Here is a 23,384-nt window from a genome sequence, read left to right as displayed (position 1 = left end):
CCATACGCTTACGTATTTAACATGTCAGAACCAACCAGTTTCCATTTAGTTGGTACAGTCCATCCAGACCATTTCCACTGCAGCCAAACTCTGCATGTATGGTGTACAGAATTCCTCTTGCCTCCTTCAACTCCAGCCACTCCCCAGGGCTACAGCCTGTGCCCCTCTCTACCAGCCACACCTGGATTCCAGCTCTGAAGGAACCAAACATCTACCACAACCTCTGGGCAGACCTGAGTATGTGCCACTCCACCAGACTCAGTCTGGCGCTGCACAGTCCCGCCCTCCAGGAGGCCACGAGCCTGATCCCCATCTAAGAGGAGCATCCTTCTCACAGCTACCCGTTCCAGCAGCTGAGGTTCCAAAGCCAAGCCCATCCAGCTGAGATTCAGATGAAGGGGCTATGAAAGGTATGTGGCTCTAGTAAAAGAGGTTCTTCAAGGAAATCAGCCTCTAGCCTAGGCCAAGACCTGAGAAGCCCTAGTGACAGTTGTACCTTTAATTGCCAGCTCTGGAAGCTTCTATCCCATTGCGGAGATGGAGCTAATATTTAATAAGTTTTTTTTTTTTTTTTTTGCTAGGCACTATGCTAAGCACTGACATTATCATCTCATTTAATCCTCAAGGAAACGCTGGGAGACAGAGTACTATTATTATTTTACAGATGAGGAAGCAAAATTTTAGAGGGCATAAGAAAATGCCCTGAGATCTCACTGTTTGGTCAGTGGTTAAAGTTTGGCCCAGATGATTCACCTGGATGGCTGTCAGAATCATGAGGATAACCGCACTCACTTGGCAGCAATCCATCCAGGACACAGGGCGTTAGGCGTCCTTTGCTTCTACCCTCCACTGAGCTCCACTCCCCCAGGCAGTCTCCCCCGACTCACCTGCTCAGAGTCCCCCGAGGGGCCTTAGTGCCTCCAGCTCCGTGGGTGATGCTGGAATTCTTGTTGGCAGTCATGGTCATTTCTGCTCTCTGCAAACACAGAGCCCTGCGAAGAAGACAAGACCAATCAGCCAAGTTTCCATGGGTAGCCCAAAGCACCTCAAACATTCCCAGATGACCTCCAGAACTGCCAGCAGGGTTTCTGTGGTGGGAGCGGGAACCACTTTCCCACATATATTTAATTTCATCTGTTATAGCTTGTGGGCCTCAAGGCTTCCCTGATCTGGGTTGGGAAAAAGTCTGTGAGCTAACAAATAACTTCTCACTTCACAGAAAATGATTTTTAAAACTCCATTTCCATCCAGCTTCTTCTCGTTACTGAAGTTAGAGTTTCCCAACTTTCTGGCATGCCATACAGCCCTTATGAATTTTGCCATATTTGTATACTTCCTGAACAATCATTTATTCAGTATTTTTCTTGAATCAACTTGAAACCGATGAACTGGTCTTGACTCCATTCTAAACAATTAACCACTGACAAATATTTACTGAGTACCCATTTCCTGGACACTACCATCAGCAAAGAATAAACCCAAGTCTCTGCTCTCAGAGAGCTACATCCTAGCAGAGGGAAACAGACAATAAGCAGCCACATCTCACATGTGTGATATGTAAGTGTATGCCTGTGTGTAATATGTATAGTGGTAAGTTGTAGGAAGGAAAAATGAAGCAAGGTAGAGGAAAAGGAAAGGAGATGTGCCATTTTAAACAGGATGTTCAGGGAAGAACATCCTAATAAAGTGACACCTGAGTCAACACCATAAAATTATGAGCTATCATATTTTTAACACCCATTAAAATAAAATATGCTTTAAAGTATTTAAGTACTACAAAGTGAAAAATGTTGTATATGTACCATACACAATTAGCTAATATCATATAAAGTTGTTTTATGCTAAAATAATGAAGAAAAAGGTTAAAACTTAAGGATACATCCAGACGGGAAAAGAAAAAGTAAAATTATCTCATATTTGCAGATGATACAATCATGCTTGTAGAAAGTCATAACATTTCCACTAAAACACCATTAAACTAATATATAATGTCAAGCATGCTTGTAGGATATAAGGTAATACTTAAAGAATCAATTTCTTTCTACACACTAGCAATGAACAATCTAAATACAAAATCAAGAAAAACAATTCCATTAATAATGGCAGCTTCCCAGGTGGCACTAGTGATAAAGAACCCACCTACCAATGCAAGGATTCCCTGGTGGCTCAGAGGTTAAGGCGTCTGCCTGCAACGCTGGAGACCAGAGTTCAATCCCTGAGTCGGGAAGATCCCCTGGAGAAGGACATGGCAACCCACTCCAGTACTCTTGCCTGGAGAATCCCATGGACGGAGGAGCCTGGTGGGCTGCAGCCCTCGGGGTCACAAAGACTTGGACTGAGCAACTTCACTCTAGTTTGACGGGCTATGTTCCTAAGTTATTTCACACCTTCTCCTTTCTTCTGTCTCTAACATTGCCTTCTCAGATGATGGCCTTGCTTTCATACTTTATTCATGAAATAATCAGAACATTCACCACTCCTACCACATCTACCCTCTTTCCAGCATTTCTATGCATATATTTCGGACACAACTGAGTGACTTTACTTTCACTTTTCACTTTACCAATGCAAGTAGACACAAGAGACGCGAGTTAAATCTCTGGGTCAGAAAGACCTCCTGAAGGAGGGCATGGCAACCCACTCTAGTATTCTTGCCTGGAGAATCCCATGGACAGAGAAACCTGGCAGGCTACAGTCCATGGGGTCGCAAAGAGTCAGACACAACTGAAGCAACTTAGTATGAGGCACAATAATAGCAGCAAAAAGGATAAAATACTTAGGAAGAGATTTAACAAAAGAAGTGCAAGACTTATACACTGCAAACTGCAAAACATCATTGACAGAAAGTAAAGAAGACATAAATAAACAGAAAGACATCCCATTTTCACAATGAGAAAACTCAAAGTTGTTAAGATGGCAGTATTCCCCAAACTGATCTACAGATTGAATCGAATATCCATCAGCTGCAGAAAGTGACATTGATCCTAAAATTTTATGGCAGTGCCAGGGACCTAGAGCAGTCAAAAGAATCATGGAAATGAAGAATAAACTTAAAAGACTCGGATTTCCCAACTTCAAAATACTACAAAGCCACAATAATCAAGACAGTGTACACAGATATAAGAACAGAAATAGAAATCAACAGAATAGAATTGAGAAATAAACTCATACACTAATGGTCAGCTGATTTCAACAAGGATGATAATAAGATAATTGAACAGGGAAAGAAGAGTCTTTTTGACAAACGATGCTCAGACAACTGTGTATTTGTATATAAAGAATAAACTGGACACTTACCCTGATACTATACAAAAAAAAAAAAAAAGTAAAAATGGATCAAGAACTAAATTTGAGAATTAAAATTACAAAAGAAAAACCTGGAAGAAAACACAGAAGTAAATCTTTGTAACACTGGATTAGGCAATGGTTTCTTAGGTATGACACCAAAAAGCACAAGCAACAAAAAGAAAAAAAGATATAAATGATATTATATTAAATTAAAAATTTCATGCTATAAAAAACATAAGAGAATAGAAAGACACCCACAGAATCGGAGAATTATCTGCAAATGATATATATTGGCTAAGCTGCTTGTATCTAGAATATATAAAGAACTCTTACAACTCAAAAATAAAAAAGACACATAATCCAATTTAAAAGTATGCAAAGGATTTAAACAGACATTTCTCCAAAGGTATAAAATTGGCTAATAAACACATGAAGCAAAGCTCAACATCATTAGTCATTAGGGAAATACAAAGTAAAACCACAATAAGGTATCGGGTTGGCCAAAAAATTCATTCAGGTTTTTTGTAACTTCTTATGGGAAACCCCAAATGAACTCTTGGTCAACCCAGTATTACTTCACACCACCAGGATGACTATAATAAAAAAGACAGATAAAAACAAGCATTAGTTAGACTGTTAGATTGTGGAGAAATTAGAACCTTCATTCACTGCTGGTGGGAATGTAAAATTGTGCTGCCACTTTGGAAAACAGTTGGCAGTTCCTCAAAAAGTGATATATAGTTACCACATGACCCAGCATGACTCACTCCTGGATATATAGCCATGAGAAAGGAAATCATGTCCACACAAATACTTGTACTAATGTTCATAAAAACCAAAAAGTGGAAACCCAAATGTCCATCAATGGATGACTGCATTGGCAAATGTGGGACTTTCCTATGGTCCAGTAGTTAAGACTCCAAGCTACCAATGCAGGGGGCAGGGGTTCCATCCCTGGTGGGGGAAATAAGACCCTACATGCCACATGGAGTGGCCAGAAAATTCTTTTTAATGTGGTATATCCAGAAAATGGAATATTATTCAGACATTAAAAAAATACATTCTTCATGGATGAACCCTGATGCCTGTTTTATGAAATGTCCAGAATAGACAAGTCTACAGAGATATAAAATTAGTGGTGGCTCAAGGTTGGGTTTAGGGTGGCAGAATGGGGAGCACTCCTATGAATATGGTGTTTCTTTTGGGGTATGAAAAAAAGTTCTGGAATTAGATAGTGGTGATGGTTATATAACTCTACAAATACATAAAAAACAAATGAACTGTACACTTTACAGGGGTGCATATGAATTACATCTCAATGTAGGTATTTAAAAAAACTTAAAAATTTTTAAGTGCCTTGGAGAGTGGATGTGACACAGTAATAATTGATGTACCAAATATATTTTCAATATGAATGTGCACTCTGTTCTGGGCTAACATCACCTTCAGGGAAAAGTTAAAAATAAATAGAAACAACAGTTCTCTCACTCTGATTCGCATTCTCATCACACTGACAAAAATGAAGCATCTTTGGATATGAAAGTTAAACATTCAGGCTTCAGCAATACGTGAACCATGAACTTCCAGATGTTCAAGCTAGTTTTAGAAAAGGCAGAGGAACCAGAGATCAAATTGCCAACATCCGCTGGATCATGGAAAAAGCAAGAGAGTTCCAGAAAAACATCTATTTCTGCTTTATTGACTATGCCAAAGCCTTTGACTGTGTGGATCACAATAAACTGTGGAAAATTCTGAAGGAGATGGGAATACCAGACCACCTGACCTGCCTCTTGAGACACCTATATGCAGGTCAGGAAGCAACAGTTAGAGCTGGACATGGAACAACAGACTGATTCCAAATAGGAAAAGGAATACGTCAAGGCTGTATATTGTCACCCTGCTTATTTAACTTATATGCAGAGTACATCATGAGAAACGCTGGGCTAGAAGAAGCACAAGCTGGAATCAAGATTACCAGGAGAAATATCAATAACCTCAGATATGCAGATGACACCACCCTTATGGCAGAAAGTGAAGAGGAACTAAAAAGCCTCTTGATGAAAGTCAAAGAGGAGAGTGAACAAGTTGGCTTAAAGCTCAACATTCAGAAAACTAAGATCATGGCATCTGGTCCCATCACTTCATGGGAAATAGATGGGGAAACAGTGGAAACAGTGTCAGACTTTACTTTTTTGGGCTCCAAAATCACTGCAGATGGTGATTGCAGCCATGAAATTAAAAGACGCTTACTCTTTGGAAGGAAAGTTATGACCAACCTAGAGAGCATAATCAAAAGCAGAGGCATTACTTTGCCAACTAAGGTCCGTCTAGTCAAGGCTATGGTTTTTCCAGTGGTCATGTATGGATGTGAGAGTTGGACTGTGAAGAAAGCTGAGCGCCGAAGAATTGATGCTTTTGAACTGTGGTGTTGGAGAAGACTCTTGAGAGTCCCTTGGACTGCAAGGAGATCCAACCAGGCCATTCTAAAGGAGATCAGTCCTGGGTGTTCTTTGGAAGGAATGATGCTAAAGCTGAAACTCCAGTACTTTGGCCACCTCACGCGAAGAGCTGACTCATTGGAAAAGACTCTGATGCTGGGAGGGATTGGGGGCAGGAGGAGAAGGGGACGACAGAGGATGAGATGGCTGGATGGCATCACTGACTCAATGGACATGAGTCTGAGTGAACTCCGGAAGATGGTGATGGACAGGGAGGCCTGGTGTGCTGCGATTCATGGGGTCGCAAAGAGTCAGACATGACTGAGCGACTGAACTGAACTGAACTGAATGACCGAGAGTTGGTGATGGACAGGGAGGCCTGGCATGCTGCAATTCATGGGGTCACAAAGAGTCGGACACAACAAGTGACTGAACTGAACTGAATGACCTTAATCCTGGAGAGTATCTTATTTATAAGATAAATAAGTGATTGGTCAAATAAGTGCAAATATGTGATTGGTCTCAATGATAAAAACAAGCCAAACCCACATTCTTGACATCATTTATAATTCTTTTCTAGTTTTTACTTTCCTAGTTTCAACATGAAATGCACTGCCTTCGTATAAGCTCTCATGGCTGTTGTTCTGGTGATGATGGTAGTGAGTGAAGTGGGAATTAGAAAGGGAGGAAGCAGCTGTAGATGACAGCGATGAAACATCCCTCCCACAGTGAATACTATAGAAGCTTTCAGAAAAAGGAAAACCCTGAGCCTCACTTTTATCCTTCATGCACACTGGCACTCAAGAGATGTCCTTTACCTGTCCCAGCCCAGGGCCAAGTTAAGAGCTTGGTGGATGGCTCTGTGTGTTAAACAGAAAGAAGGGAAAGGAGAGGCAGCCCCTGGAAGCTTTCCCAGGCCAGTTTCGGGGTCCTCAGGGAACACAGTGAAACAAGGAATCAACTCTCTAAGCATCAGCTTTCAACTGTGCCCATGGTAACGACGGTCACAATAATCATCAGAACCCATCATAACAGTGCTGGACATGCTCTACCAGCTTCAGGGCAGGCCCTCAGGGGGAGGCCAGAAGGTTTGTGGAAAGAACAGAAACTGAAATACATTAAAAGAACATGATGAAAAATATATTCTTTCCTCCCCTGAATTTCTGATCTAAGAAGGGTGGACCCACTGCTCTGAAAAGCTGTAACAGGAGAACCAAGAGCCAACTAGAAAAAGGAGGAAATGTAGATAACTGTGGTATTTGCTGGAGCCAAAAAGAAAACTTCTATGACGATGCAACCAAGAAAGGAGTGGATCAAAACTGCCACCAGGCCCGTGGCAGTGCCTCTTGGTCACATGCCTGCAGAAGCACAGCTGCTGTTCCCAGCAGTGGCCCAGCAGGTGAGGCATCGTGGGCAGGCACCACTGAGAGAAAACCGGGAGGGCCCACTCAGGCAGAGGTGCCTACTCACGGTGCTCCCGCCACCTGCTCTCTCCAGCCAAGTCTCTCAGGCTCAGGGAATAATCCAGCGGCTTGAGAAGCTGAGGACCAGGCTAACCCTTTACACGTGAAGCGCAGACTTGAACACTCTGCATGGCTGGCTTCCTGGGGCCTTCCCCCGAGGCCCTGAGAGCCAGTCTAGACTCCCATCGACGCTCTCTGCCTGACTCCTTTGGCTGGTTTGGCTGCAAGGAGAGGACACTCCCAAGCAAACGAAATATCCACTGGGAATAAGAGCAGAGAAGCCAGGGGGATGAGAGGCTGTTTCACTAAAATTCAGCCAAAAACTACATGTTTGGAAAATGAAATTGTTCAAGTAGGATCTACCACCAATCCCGAATTGCTCAAAAACCCAGCTCTGACAAGTTATAGACAACCATCTGAAGAGTTACAACCCACAGATGGGAACACAACAAGGCTCCACTGGAACGTCTCTACAGTCTCTGCCCTGAGACAGAAATCACAGTCCTGGGATCTCAAGGTGTAGTGGGAAGAACACCTGACTTGGAGCCTAGCTAATGCTAGTCAAGGGTCATTGCACACCTGAGTTTTGAAGACTCAACTTTCTCACCGTAAGAGCAATAACAATAACATGACCTACCTCATGTAACTGTAATTCAGACACAGTGAACCTTGATAAATCACTTTTCTTCCAGATCACGCTTCTCTGGGTATTTGGAAGTCGCTTTCTCCATTCCCAAGCTAGATTCATCATTTTTTCAGACTCCCCGATACCGCCACTCAATCTAGTGACTCTATGCCAGGCACTGTGCAAGGTACTAGGATATAAAAATGGGGGCTTCCCTGGTGGTTCAGTGGCTAAGACTCCATGTTCCCAAGCAGGGGGCCTGGTTCAATCCCTGGTCAGGGAACTAGACCCCACATGCCACGACTGAGAGTTTGCACACAACTAAGACCCAGCATAGCCAAATTAGGAAATATTAAAAATTTTAAAAACTAAATAAAAATGAACAGATACAATCCTTACCCTGGAGGAGCTAACTGTAAAGGGAGAAAAGCGAAGGAAAAAGTGGACTCCAGGAAGGCCTTATAGAGAGGGGACATTTGAAAGTAAGCCTTAACCTATTTGTGACTTAAAAAAAAAAGATGCATTTATTATGAAAGGTGCTGCTAGATTCTTTATAGACTAGCTAAATTTAAAAGCATTTTAAAGGGTTAAATAATTTAATCTGTGTGGCAACTCTACAAAGTGGGTGCTATTATTATTTACATGTTACCAAGGAAACCAATGGAGAAGGAAATGGCAACCCACTCCAGTGTTCTTGCCTGGAGAATCCCATGGATAGAGGTCCATGGGGTCACAAGAGTCGGTCAAGACTTAGTGACTAAACCACCACTACCAAGGAAACCAAGGTTCACAGCAGTTAAATCGTTCGTCCCACGTCACACAGCTAGAAAGTGGCAAGGCAGGTGGCAAGGCAGGAGTTGGGGCCCAGGTGGCCGGCACCAGCGTCACAGCTCTGAGGCAGGTCTATGCATGACCTCCACCCATCTTCTATTCTAGTTCAGCTCTCACCATTCTATGAAACAGTGATAACTTTCCAATCAGGAAATGCAGGTTCAGAGAGATTAAAAGACTGGCCCAAGATCACTCACCCGGTGAAGGAACAGGGCAGGAACGCTGACTCAGCTCTGAGTCCACCATCTACTCACTTTCCTTAACATTGACAGGGGTGATTGTTAAAAAAAAAAAAAATGCAGTCACAGGCCCCATCTCTCCCTCTTGAATGGGACCCAGGAATCTGCACGTTCAGCAAGCATTTCAGGCTGGTCTTATGGACCTGTGTGAAAAACTGTGTCCTACCAGATGCTGAGAACTTGTAAAGGTTGAAGGGTCACTACTGACCATCTTCCCAAGAGTCTGCCCAGCTGTGACTAGGTACCCTTTCCTCCTCCCACTCCCAGCTTCTTCCACCTGCAAAGAACCACTGACCCTCAACAGAGAAGCAGGCACATCATGGGTTCCAGTAAAAGCATCATCAACATCTGCCCTAAACAGGGTCCCCAGTCTTCAGTGTGCTCTGAGTTCTCATATCTCAAAGCAGCTCTTCCTGCCACCCGCCCCTGGTAGCTAACAACGATTTTCCTCACTTCCCCTCCCTTTCAAACTCCTGGGAACAAGAGTTTATAACTGCTGGTTTATAAACCGGTGGTTTGAAACAACAAAAGTATGTCTCATTTGGCCTTCCGTTTATTTATTTATTTTTTAAGTTGAATTGGGTGAATATAAACAAAATGCAAATAAAAATTCAGATGCTGGATTCTCTTGAAAAATCTGCTATCATTTCTGTATTTTTATATGGCAGCAGCTGGCAGTCCATTTAGATGTAGCAAGCCCTCCCCAATTTACCGCTGTCTCTCCCCACCCAACGGTGACAGGTGGCCAGCTTTGCTCGGCTCGGTGATCTGACTCTCCCAGTTGGCAGTTGAGTGCTGTGTCCCCCGTCCCAGCAGGGAAGGTTGAGGGCACTGCCCTGTGAGCAGCCATGCAAAGCCTCCTGGAGGGCGGGGCTTGTGCAGGGCAGGGAGGAGCTGATTCTGGCCCCCGGAAGCCCGCCATCTATCCCCCCGAACTCCACTGGAGGAGCCAGCCTCGGGGCTCCCTGCTGCGGCTCAGGCCAGCCTGCATTCTGCAGTTCTCTCTCCTGCTCCCTTAGGTCTCTCTCTCCCTACAATCCAGTCTCACCACCCGGCCCACAGGTGCTCTCCCTACGGCCCGAGGGGAATCCCTTAGAGGTCAGTGTCTGAAGGTGGCTCCTTCTGAGGGGTGACCAGCCTCTAAGACTGAACCTTCCGATCACTCTGGTTAGGTGACATTTCTAAATGTCTGCGTGGTACTTTTCCGCAGGCCGGTTTTGAACATGACCGGGTGCCTCGTCCCTGAGAAGGAGATGTCTGAACCCCAAGAGCGCTGAGGAACAGATGCACGTGTGTGTAGGAAGGCCTCCCAATCTGCTGGGTCCAAGTCGCCATCGAGAGAAAACACAAACACCACCCAGCACTCTGCTCTGCTGGTCCAGGTAAGAAGTCAGAGCCTTCACAAAGGAAACCTCTAAACCACATGAGGGAATTTCTGCTGAGTTGACATTCCACTAATCTCTTATGCAAACTCTCGTGTGGAAGTAATAGCTTAGGAAGCAGCCCACAGGGAAGGAGAAGGCAGGCAAGGAAACTGAGCTCTGTGTGTCCTAAGAACCTGGGTTTAGCCCAATCCGGCTCTGGACAGTTGTGGTCTGATTGCCCTGGGGTCAACCTGCTACTCACCCTGCCCAGGGAACACCCACCAGACCACCCTCACCTTCTTACTGACTCCCCCCTGAAGTCCTTCTTCATTCTAGACCAAGAAGATAAGAGTCAGATTGGCAGCTCCCCCAGAGAAGGGCCTACAACTTTGATTTCTTCCTCCAAGAGTCTCAGCGACCAACACTGGTACTTAAGCTTCAGGAAGGGTCATCATTAGAAAGAGTTCCTTTTACCTACTCAAGCCAGACCTCTCTAGAGCGTGAGATTTTGTAGGTGTCCCTGGACTGGGCTAAGGTGGGAAGTGCTTCATTTACCTTTCAGAGTTCTGCCCAGATTGACAGCTCAGGGTTGTTGCAGCAGCTCACCTCCACAGTCTTTGTTCCCGGGCCCTCCTAGGACATTCATAGCCATCCCCCAGGTCTCCTGACACCCTGGCCCCCTCTGACCCGACACGGTTGAGAAAGCAGTGTGGCAGTACTTAGAGAGTTCTTCACGTTTTGAACAATCCTCAGTACCGAGCAGAGAGTTCTTCACCTAAAAGGCCCGCAAAACTTAACTGATTTGCTAACTGATGGCAAAAGTGGGCCCCTAAGGAGTCAAAGGCCAGGAAGACACAGGGCGCGAGAAATTCGAGCACTGGCCATTATCCTGTAAGGTGCACTCCTTCACTCCCCATAGCCCTGGTGGCTGTACAACCAATGAAAGGGAGTTTTCCAACTGTAGCTGTCACCCAGCTGGGCTGTCACCAGCAGGCCTTCCCCCCTGCCCCACCCCTCAGCCAGTCCCCTCTCCCGCCGGAGTTTCAGTCTCCTCACAAGTGCCCCTGGTACCTTCCAGGACCTTCCAGGACGCTCCTGCAGTAACAGTTCATTCAACACACCCAGGAAGAGAGACTGTTCCTGGGAAACCTGCCTTCATCTCACTCACGCTGGCTTTCTCCTCCTCCACCCCTCTTTTCCTCCCTTCCTTTCCTGACTCATTTCTCACTGGTTATCTGCCCACAACCTTGTTTTCGGCCCTGTTGTACCTAAAATCAAGCAGCTACAAGGGGAAGGGGAGAAAGTGGGCTCAGAGATTGGGTGCTGGGCATCAAAAGCTATCACAAGGAAGCCAGCAAGGTTTTTCTCAAGCTGATCCCCTAATTCTCTCCAAAACGCCAGACCCTTTTTCTCCATCAGTACCTCTACATACCTGGTACCTTGGATCTTTTCCATTCCAGCCCCAGGTTCTGGGGTTCTAGGTCCAGAAAGCCCTTCGAGCAAAACTGTCAAGGGGATTATGAGCCTGGTCAAGTGGAGAGGGACCAAGATTTGTTTTGCTGGGAGATCAGAAGAATTGCCAAGTGTTTTTACAGGTCCCTGTGAGGCTGAAATCCTCCTCAACCAGTCACAAAAAAGATTATTTTTGTTGTTGAATAATAACCAAAAAAAAAAAAAAAGTCAAGCTCTCTATCCATCTCCTCACTGTCCACTTATCACTCCCACATCCTCTTTCCCAACTCTCCTCCTCAAAGAGGCCTTTAAGTTGGGGTTTTCAACCTCAACCATTTTCAGTCCCTTTTCCTGCCAGATGGTCCTTCTCCACTTCAGTACTGATTTTGTGGAGGTTTGAAGCTGGGTTTAAATGTTTCCTGAAAGCCTAAAATGGGCTGAGGGCTTCTTAGGCAATTCCAGGCCAAAGGAAATCTGGTTGCTTCCAAGACGGTTTTATAAACCTTGACATAGCTGTTTCTGCCAGTCTGGTAACACAGCTTCTTAGCAAGGACCTTAACCCAGCTCTACCAGGACAATGGAGCCTGCTCCGGCCAGAGAATGGAAGCCTGCCCCACAAAGGCCTGCCCTCTTCCTCCCTGGCAAGAAGAACCTTGTGGGTCCTATAAACATGTTGCGGATTCCAAGGCCACAGACCTAGCTCATACCAGGGCCTTCCCTCTGCCAGTCACAGCAGACTAAATGCCATTTCCTGCACATGCCAGGAATGTTTATGCCTCTAAGCTTTTATTCAACCAATTCCTTCCATCGTGAAGTCCTCCACCCCCATTCTTTCTTAAATATCCAGTTCAAATGTCAACTTCTTTCTGAAGCCTTTCCTGATCCTAAATCTTGACCTCATTCTCACCCTTCCCATCCTCTCCAGCCTAGCTGAACTCAACCTGACCGATGGCAAGATGCCTGCCCTGCTCCAGAAAAACACACCACCCACAAGTCAACTTTCTCAGAAGTGGTAAGGGCTAAAGGGGCTGGGGAAGTCTCAATACCTTCATTTTCCTATCTGTAGTATAGGGAGAATACTCTGCCTCTATCATGAGAACATCAAAACCAGCGAGAAGCCATATATAAAATACAAAGAATACTCAGAACCAAGAGGGAACACACTTGAAGTCTCTGGCATTCCCCCAACTCTCAGCCTCAAGACCTCTTCCCTTGTCCTCACTCTCTTTCTTTGTTTCCCATTTCATCGAAAAAACAGAAACAATGAGAACAGACCCTCAATAAGCTACCATCATCAGATGCACCCATCACCAGCAACAGTGCAGATCTTGCCACTTCTCTGGCAAAACCCTAACATGGATCCCAATCACTCAAAGTAAGAGCCAAAATGTTCACAAGGATCTGCAAGGTCTTCATCCTCTAGGTCTCTATGATACTTCCAATCTCATTTCAACTACTCTTGCCCTTCACTCTTTCCCCACCAGCCACATCCTCCTTACTATTTCCTCAAATACACCAGGCACATTCCAACATCCACTGTCCCCTGTAACTAGAACATTCTCCCCCAAAAGAGGTTCCTCCCTCACCTCCCAGGTCTTTGGACAGACATCACCTTCTTAGTGAAAATTCCTCTAGATCACACTGTAAAATTTAGTATTAAGAAATTACTATCTTAAAAACCCTTCCTCCACCCTACTATCCCCTCAGCCCTCCTATTCTCCCTTCTCCTGTTTTACCCTTCTCCGTAACATTCATCACCATCCAACACAACTACTCTTCTTTTCCATTTATTTATTATGTCTGTATAAGCTCCATGAGCCTAGGGATTTGGGGGTTTTGTTTATAGCTGTACCCTTAGTGCCTAGGACAGACCCTGGCGCACAATAGGCTCTCAATAAATACTTTAAAAATTATTTATTTATGGCTATGCTGGGTCTTCATTGCTGCATGCAGGCCTTCTCTAGTTGCGGCACGCGGGGGCTACTCTGCAGTTGCCGTGCACCAGCTTCTCATTGTGCTGACCTCTCTTGTTGCAGAGCACTGGCTCTAGGGCCTCAGTAGTGGCCCATGGGCTTAGCTGCTTCATGGCATGTGGAATCTTTGTGGACCAGGGATCAAACCCGTCTACCCTGCAATGGCAGGTAGATTCTTAACCACTGGACCACCAGGGAAATCCAATCAATAAATACATTTTAATGAAAAAAACATTTGCCACCAGCTCAGAGTGGCCATACCGGACAGAGTGAACAGCTTGTTCAAGGTTTTCCATTATGGTTATTGCTTTTTGCCCTGTTCTTGCTTCAAGGTCTCCTTGGCTTTTGCTCACTGTTTTCCTTCTTCCAGAAAGAAGGCCCATCTGTCCAGGTCCATCTTCCAACACCACCAGCCTTCCCAGTTCAGACTCTGACCCACCTGCAGCAAACACGTCCACTCAAAACTTTCAGAAGGGAGTCATGTCCTCTGAACACCTCTGAACAGATTCAGACCAGGAATGGCTTCAGCCCCAGAACTGAAGTTGCTCTCTGCAAAGATTACAATGATTTTCCTGTTATAAAACACAAAGATCCTTTCTCTGGGGCTTAATGAATGACAGGGCTTTCCTATCCTGATGGCTGCTGCTTGAGACACCACTGATCAGCCCTCTCTGAAGCACTGTGATGTAGTTAACTCTCAATCTGGAGTACGCTCTCTGGGGGTAACATTTTACCATCTGCCTGGAAGATCTCTATGCTCATCAAAAGAGGGCACAGGTCATGAAAGCCTGGGGAAATATCATAAGAGAAGTAGAAGGAGAGACAGGTGTGGCATCTGAGACTTTCATTTGGTTACTCACTTGAACCCTTCCAGGGCATCTTCCTGGCCAGGGCCCCCTGCCACTGTGCTATATCCTGGTCCTTGCCCTTGAGCAGCTCTCCATCCTGCCTGAGACGGTCAAGTAAAGGAAAGATGCTGGTACAACCTAACAAGGGCTCTGACAGGTATGGACACAGAGCTCTGAGAGCAAGGAGAAAGACACCTAACCAGGTGGACAGGACAGATGCAGGAGAGGGTTCTGGAGGAGACAGAAAGTGACGCTGGGCTGAGTCTTGTAGGACTTGTTGAAGACAAAGAAAACAGAGGCAGAATGTTGCTGCTAGCAGAAGGAAAACTGTGAGCAAAAGCCAAGGAGACCTTGGAGCAAGAACAGGACAAAAAGCAATAACCATAATGGAAAACCTTGATTGATCAGATTAATAATGGAAAACCTTGATCAATCAGATTACACTAAATAAGAACTCTGTTCGTTAAAAAATGCCATTTAGAGAGCGAAAAAGGAAACTTCAGAGTGGGTACACAGATTATAGAACTCAGCAGAGTGGGAACATTAGGTACACAAAGCAAAGTTATCTAGAAGTTGAGTAACTCTCAAACTGCAGATCTTGGCCATATCATTGGGGCTGAATCTCCCTTTGGATAAAAGTCTCAGTCTTAGAAGGTAGAGTGGAAGAAAGTGTATGTACACAACCAGGCTTGGTTGTTCTAAGTACACGTTTATCTCATTTAATCTAGCTGTCATTATCTCTATTTTATGGAGGAAGAAACCGAGGCTCAGGCTAAGTAATTTGCCTAGGGTTTTATAGTAAGTGTAGACCCCAGAGTCTGCAGAGTTTGGCACTAAGCTCTGTAACGGAAACCAGAGCAGTAAGTCCCTTGGTCTCTGTCATATCTTGTGGCAGGAAGCCATCCTCCATCCTGAGTACACTCCTGCAGCAGAGCTCTATCTGGATAGAGTTAGAAATGGCAATAGTCTCATGCCTGGCCCCCAAATTTTGGTGTTAAAATCCCATTTTTCTTTAAGCCATTTAGTTCATAGGGCCCTGAATCAACAAAACATAAACATAAAAAGGACTTTCCTGGTGGTCCAGTGGTTAAGACTTCATGCTCCCAATATAGGGCCGTGGGTTCGACCCCTGGTCAGGGAAGTAGGAAGATCCCACATGCTGTGTGTCGTGGCAATGGTAAATAAATGAAAGAGATGCTCCTCTTTTGCTGTTCTTCAAGTCATTTCTCTTTATCATTCTTCCCCACCCAGGGACAGAGGCACTCACAAACACAGACCCTGGTAAAATAAAAGCCTTCCCCTATACAGTCTAGCAGGAGCCGAGACTGAAGATAAGGAGCATTTGTCCATCCATCTACCCAACTGCTTTAAAGGTTATGATGGGGACAGAATTGGCCTTTTTCCTCCTTTAAATGAAGCAAGTGCTACTTGGCTTCTGTGGTTCTCAAACTGTGCAGAGGTGCCCGAGAGGACCACAGGGAACTCACAGGGGGTGCTGCAAGATATTTTAAATTTTTGAGGGAAACAAGGGCAATATTCAACATTAATCAGATATCCTGTGAGTTTTAACATGAGATTGCACTACATTCTTTTCGATGATGTCATTTCTTTGTGAAGCTGGGTTTTCAGCAGCTGCTGTGATTAAAAAGCAGTAACCGTGTGAAAAGCAATGTGGAACAGGAAATGAGGATGGCAATATCCAATGCAGTTCCAACACGTGAGATGTTGTGCAGTGCCCAGTACATCCCATTAGTTAGTGACTATGGCTATTTGAGAATGAAATACAAATATTTTTAATGGAAATAGATGTACAATATTATGCTAGGTTCAGGCGTACTAGGTAGTGATTTGATATTTGTATATGTTATGATCACCATGATAAATCCAGTCCTATACAAGTTATTACAATATTATTGACAATATTCCTTATGCTGTATATTACATCCTCATGACTTACTTATCAGATACCTGGAGATTTGTACCTCTTAATCCCCTGCACCTATTTCACCAATCCCAACCCTCCTCTAAAAACATTTGTCCTTTCAATTTATATATATAATGTTTTTCAAATAGCTACTCAGTTATTAGGATGTATAAGCACTTACTAAATTGTTTACACTTAAATATTTCATAAAAATATTCCACCTCTGAGCATTGTGAAAAATTACTTCAGCACTAAAGGCTCACAAACTGAGGGAGTTTGGGAACCTCTGCAGCAGGTGTTTTTAAGTCTCTGCATCAAGGAGCCACGGAGGAGCTCGGGGCGGACCCAACCTGCCCCAGCAGCACGTGGGCAGCTAGCACTCAGGCCTGTGGACCGCACGCTCAGGCTTCCCCCACAGCTGACAGAACAGCTGCCCCTCTGCCTAAAGAGAGGAGGCGGCACACCAGCTCCCTCTCAGCTCAGAGGCTGCCTACATCTGCATCAGCTTTACCCCAGGCTCCCGGCCCTCTGAACTCTCTCCTTGAAAAGTTATACTCAGCAGGAACCTCATGAATAAAACCCCAAGCCAGCCCAGAAGCCAGCGGGCCAGCAGGGGACTTCCACACAAGCTCAGACTTGAGCAATGCCCACAAACCAAACCATTAATCCACAGAGGGAGGGAGTGACGGGGATCTGGAAGAGGGATTCCACGGCAGCCCAGCCGCTGAAAGGCCACTGGGCTTTGGGGTGAAGATTTACCTGAAAATTATGCCTCTGTGTCCTGCTAGTCTCCCCCAGCCCCACCACCACCCTGGGGGTCTCTGGGCTGATACATTCCCTCCCTCTATTCTTCCTTGAAGTCATAATCCTCCGTTGGTGACATCACAGCTGTTGATACAATAGCCAACTGTTGTGATGTCACAAGACTCCAACTTCTATCATTTTCAGTAGGGAGTGGGGTTAGAGAATGTGAAAAAGGGCTTAAACTGCATCCAGTCATAGAACTGGAATTTGCTTTTTCATGCTAATTTCCCTGCTAATGAAGGGCACTGGCTCAGAAAATGAAAGGCAAGCAAGCCACTGGCAGCAAGGCTGTGTACAGATTCATCTACACCAAGGGGACTGGGGTGGGGTAGTGGGGCTAGGACAGAACAGAGACAAAATTTTTAATTCCAGGATTAGCCAAATATGAAGATCTTCTCAGTCTGGCCAAGCTTAGAACTTTCTCTTTCCATTATCTGTTGTCTGAGCCCAGGGTGAGCAGAGCAAAGCCAAAATGCAGGAAAAGCTCCAGGCTGGAACGTTCCTTGGAAATTAACGTTTGTGAAACTGCCTTGGGTTCTGGACTCCATACTGCCTGAGGGACAGACTCAGTTTTGATGCATCCTGAGGACCAGGATGGACAAGGCATTCACAGATGTCACAGGAGAAACGACTAAAGAACCGAGAATGTTTACCCTGGAGAAGACTGAAGATGGGTGAAGCTGAAAATTGCCTTGAGAATTCTGAAAGGCCCTCATGTGAAAAAGGGATTAGACATGTTATCTGTGGTCCCCCAAAGAGATCTTAGACAATGAGAAGATCCGGAAAGGCCAAAATGAGAACATTTTATTCTTAAATTTCAATTACAGACAATAAGTTCTTTTTAATTCCTCACTTCTAAATTACAAACTAGGCTCCTAAGGACAAAGACGGTCGGCGTCACTATGGTATACCCCAGTGGCACATAGGAAGAGCTTATTAACATTTGTGAAATAAATGAACTAATGAAGCAAGGACAATGGTCTGCTTGAAGTTGGTGCTTACTCATTCACTCGATTAGTATTTTTGAATCCCTACCACATGCCACTCACTCAGGGATACAAGAGTGACAGAAGCAGATAAGGTTAGTCTTCCCCTCCCCCTGCTTTGTAGATTGGCACAGATAGCACGTGAGGTCCCTTCCACTCTTGAGATTCCTTCATTTTCAGAGATGACTACGATATTTTAAACTGAGAGGAAACAGGACCCTAATAGATAAACCCCACCCACCACTACTGCTACTGTTCACAAGCCTGGAAATCTGGACCAAGCTAAGGCTACCTTCAGCCAGGGAGAGGCCCCATGCAGAAATAGCCCAGTGCTGGACCAGACCAGCCCAACCCAGCTGGGCATTTTATCAAAGACCCCCAAGCACCCCAGACAAGACAAAGTAGGCTCCTATGTAAACCAGGGCTCCCTCAGCCCAGCAATAAGTCAGTACGGTCCAGTTAGGTAACCTGGGGTATTTCAGATACCCTCACTTCTCTAAGGAACTTAAAATGTCCCCATCAGCCTCAGACTATTATCTTGCAAGGAAAGAATTCCAAGATCTTCTCTTCCAGGTTGTACTGGGGACACAGACTCGGTTCCAACTTCTGAGGGTATGAACTAAAGGTAATGAAACTAAAGGTAACAAAACGGATGATTTAACAACTATGATATGCAATATACCAGATACACAATATACACAGACATTCTCCTCTCCAGGGTAGTCCTTCGAGGCCTGAATGTTTATTCCAATACATTCTCAAAACATTCCTAAAATTCCTATTTGGCAATTGCCCTCAGAAACTTTGGAACATTATCTGAATTTTCTCTGAAGGAAAATCCGCATCTATTAAGGATGCTAACTCATTCAGAGCCATAGGAAAAAAACGGTGCAAACCAGAGAAAAGTACCTTGGGTCAAAAGCAGCAGTAACTGTCAAGTAACCTGTGGGGCCTTGATATCAAAAGGGGTGCATACTGAGACTGTCCCCAATCTCCAATTTTTTAATATAATTTAATTTAGGTTAATTTATTTTTTCGGCCATGCCACACGGCTTGTGGGATCTTAGATTCCCCGACCAAGGACTGAACCTGCACCCTCAGCAGTGAAAGCATGGAGGTTCCCTAGCCACTGGACAGCCAAGGAATTCCCGAAATCTCTGCTTTTTAAGAGTACAACTGTTTGAGGTCCCAGACCCCTCCCAGTATCTAATAAACACCAAGAACCTCCACAGAAAATTTCTAAGAACAGAAACTTCTGTCTACCAGTTTAGGAGGTTCACAAGTACCCAAAGTTCCTCACAGACTCACTCTTAAGAATCCTGGTGCTAACCCACTTTACCTGCCCTGCAAGTGCACAGGTAATTGTGAATGGAGGCCTATAGAACTCAGCAGGTATGCCAACACTGGGCACTGACAGCGTGCCAACAAGGTGCCCTGCTTCCCTGAGTCCTTGCACCACTGCTTCAAACCTGGATGCCAGCAATTTACAAACTGCTACGCATCACAGGGGAGAAGGCGATGGCACCCACTCCAGGGTTCTTGCCTGGAGAATCCCAGGGACAGGGAGCCTGGTGGGCTGCAGTCCATGGGGTCGCTGAGGGTTGGACACGACTCAGTGACTTCCCTTTCACTCTTCACTTTCACGCATTGGAGAAGGCAATGGCACCCCACTCCAGGGTTCTTGCCTGGAGAATCCCAGGGACGGCGGAGCCTGGTGGGCTGCAGTCCATGGGGTCGCTGAGGGTTGGACACGACTCAGTGACTTCCCTTTCACTCTTCACTTTCATGCATTGGAGAAGGCAATGGCAGCCCACTCCAGGGTTCTCGTCTGGAGAATCCCAGGGACGGCGGAGCCTGGTGGGCTGCCGTCTATGGGTCGTACAGAGTCGGACATGACTGAAGCGACTTAGCAGCAGCATGCATCACAGGCCTTCAGGAGTGAGGAATAGTTATACCCTGCCATATATGGAATCTAGAAAAATGGCACAGATAAACCTATTTGCAGGAATAGCAATAGAAACACAGACGTAGAGAAGAGACTTGAGGTCACAGCGGAGAAGGAGAGGGCGGGACAGATTGCGGGAACGCCACTGACATAAACACACAAGCCTGTGTGAAACAGAGGGCTAGCGGAAGCTGGTGTATCGCACAGGGAGCTCGACTCAGTGCTCTGTGATGACCTAGACGGGTGGAATGAGGTGGGGGGTGCGAGGGAGGCTCAGGGGCAGGGGGTGTATGTATAAATATGGCTGATTCACGATTTGTACAGCAGAAAGTAACACAATATTGTAAAGCAGTTACACTCCAATGTTTTTTTTAAAAAGGAATAGTTGAATGCAAAAACATCAGACACAAATGCCAAAGATCCCGAGACTCAAATGTGACATTTTCTAAAGCGGTTTGTGAACTGGTGCTGAAGACAATTCCTAAAGAGGAATCAAACCTACCTTGGGTAACTGCAGGTTTTTAGCCATGTAAGTGCACAAATGAAGAGCAAGCTGTGGGCACAGCACATATTTCTCCCCCTTCTCTAAGCTCCCAGTCTCCCTAAGGGATGCATGGGGAAGATGCCTCCTCCCTTCTTCTGGGCCAGCCAGCATGCCCACCAAGCAGTTCTTGACACACAAAGAGCCACCCAAGTCACATCTGACTCATGCCAGAGCTCTCTGTAATGAGGTATGACATGTGTCTAAGCTCTTGTATATTTTCACATTTGTAACCTACAATTAGGCATTTCTGAGGGATGTAGCTGACTATGGTTCTGTTTCGTGACCTATAATTATTCACACAGGCATCACAGCCCATCCAGGCAACTGTCAGGCTAGAGGCACTCTGAGCTCAGACCTCACGGAGGAGGTTGCTCAGCTCTACAGTTAGTGACAGGCCTCCGGGGTCCACATTGCTCTTCCTGGGCTGCACATGGAGAGGCTACCCCCTCTGTTCCCTTCACCAATCTTCCTCATCCACTGCCCAGCTCAGCACAGTGCAATCCCAACCCCAAGGATTGGCATCTCTGTGGACCCAGTATCCACAAATATGGACCACTTTGCTGGACATATTCTCCATTACCAAGGCCGTAGTGATTTAAAGCAACTTCTCAAACTCCCTACAGATCTCTTGCTTGAGGAAAAATGGGTCACATCCACCAGTCCACAGAACCTTGCAGTCCACTGCAGTGGGGCTGGGCTGTGGGAGCCGACATGGGCCACCGCTCTAAGCCAGCCTCTCTGCCGCTAGTTGCAGAGGCCTTGCTGCTCCCAAGAGCTCAACAGAATAATTCTCCCCCTTGCAAACACCCACCATCATGCTTCTCCACTGCCTCCCTTGCTGGGAGGGAAGGCCTGGTTAGCCCTTAAGATCTGTCCCTAATGATATTTCACATTTATATTTAGTTCCATTGAGAACTAGTTTCTTGATTCTTTAATGGAAGCTCAAGTCTTGATTCTAAATATAATCAATGATACCGCCACTGGCCAGCACAGTGCAGCTGTGAAGTACAACCACGGCCCGCACTCGGAGCAACACGCACTTTACGTATGAGCCCAATATCTCACCACAATTACTATGCAAGTTACCCTTCTTCCCCAACTCTAGTTCGAAGTCCTTCAGAGTCTAAAAAAGTTTTAGACTTATCAAAACAACATTCATTGCTAGCTCATTTGAGTCTGCCAAACAAACCCCAGTGGTTAAATGCAAAAGTATTTTCTCCATTTAACAAAGGAGACTAGCTCAGAGACGCTGTCTTGCCCCCAAGGTCACTCAACCCGTAAGTGCAGAACCAGGTCTAAAACTACTATGTAGTTCTTCGTGTATCAATAATTAACTACCTCATCTGGCTTACTGTAAGAATCAAAGGGCTAAAATACAAAAAGTACTTGGAATAATGTCTGGTCCAGTGTGAGGACTATGTTATTACTGGTGCTGTTGTTATTATTAAGAATATTATTACCATCACCATCAGACTCCTCCCATTCCAAACCTAAAGCTCCTTCCTCTCTGTCCGTGTGCAACTTCACAAGGATTACTCAGGGGGTAGCTTCATCTAACCTGAGTGAGTCTAACCACGCAGTTTGCCTGTGGAATCTGGAACTTACTGGGCTTTCCATCTTACCATTCCACAAACTTCCCCATGCTTTTGTGCACACTTGCATGCACACATGTAATTACCCTTTTTGCAAGTCTAACTCTCTAGTCTCTCAGCCTCCAAGGTCACATATGCTATGTTAGCCAACATTCTGTGGCTTGCCCTCCCTGCAGTTCCCAACTTTTCACTCATTTGGTTCCTCTCTTCTACAATCAGTTAATGAGTATCTGATTTTTTACCAGGCACCGGGGAGGGTAATATTCCTTGCCCTCCAATACCAAATGAGAAGTACAGGAAGAGTGGGACACACAAGGGGAGTGAGAGCACAGAGGTGCCAGAAAATAACTCTGTCTGAGAGCAGTACAATAAATTTTAGAAAAGCAATGCTCAAATGAGAGTGACTAGACATACCTGGGCAAAGGGAGAGAAGGACATTCATAGCCAAGAGAATAGCATTTAGACAGGATTTCAAGGCTGAATTATACAGAATATGGTTATCTCACACTGCCAGCATGAAGGGGCTGTATGTGTATACACTTGTATATGTGTGTGCAAGAGAGAGAGACAGAGACAGAGAGAAAGAGAAAAAGCAAAGAGAGAAAAATGAGATGTAGGAGGCTGAGCCCACACTGCTTGGGGGTGGCAGGCAGCTGGGACAACACACATCACCTCTGCCTTTCCATGGTCTGAGTGGCAATCCCAACTCCTTGGTATGCTTACAGTGCACCAATTTTAAATGCAAAATCCTTTAACAACTGTTTTCTCTTTCCTTCTGTCTTCCCTTCCTTCTAAAGGTCTGTTTATCTCAATTCTCATTTCTGCCCCACTCTGAGCCCGGAGTTTTAGTGCCAATGCTTTTACACAAATCCAGCTTCACGTCCTGAGCAAAATATAATTTCATAGGAATGTAATTCTGGAATGATCTCATTGAAAAAGCACATCCAGCAAAGGCCATGAGCAAATTTCAGGCCAGCCCATTCACACCCAGAGCCAAGGAGATCGCAGACCCCTTTCCCTTAAATGGACAACATGCCTGGGACCCAGCAAAGCACACCAGCTGCCCAC

General features: G+C 45.3%; 1 protein-coding gene across 3 annotated transcripts in view; it reads right to left on the bottom strand.

Annotated features, from left to right (window-relative positions):
• Window positions 1-23,384, bottom strand: part of DENND2B (DENN domain containing 2B) — a 166,075-nt gene that overhangs the window by 59,168 nt on the left and 83,523 nt on the right. For all 3 annotated transcript variants that reach the window (XM_040258426.1, XM_040258425.1, XM_040258427.1), the window contains one exon: window positions 888-992. In XM_040258426.1, coding sequence (XP_040114360.1) covers window positions 888-967 — 80 coding nt within the window. In that variant the 5' untranslated portion in view covers window positions 968-992. The remainder of the gene's footprint in view (window positions 1-887; window positions 993-23,384) is intronic.

The sequence above is a fragment of the Oryx dammah genome, unplaced genomic scaffold, assembly GCF_014754425.2.
Source record: "Oryx dammah isolate SB20612 unplaced genomic scaffold, SCBI_Odam_1.1 HiC_scaffold_17, whole genome shotgun sequence".
Classification (NCBI taxonomy): domain Eukaryota; kingdom Metazoa; phylum Chordata; class Mammalia; order Artiodactyla; family Bovidae; genus Oryx; species Oryx dammah.
The sequence above is the reverse complement of the archived record's forward strand: the minus strand, read 5'-3'. Positions and strand labels throughout refer to the sequence as shown.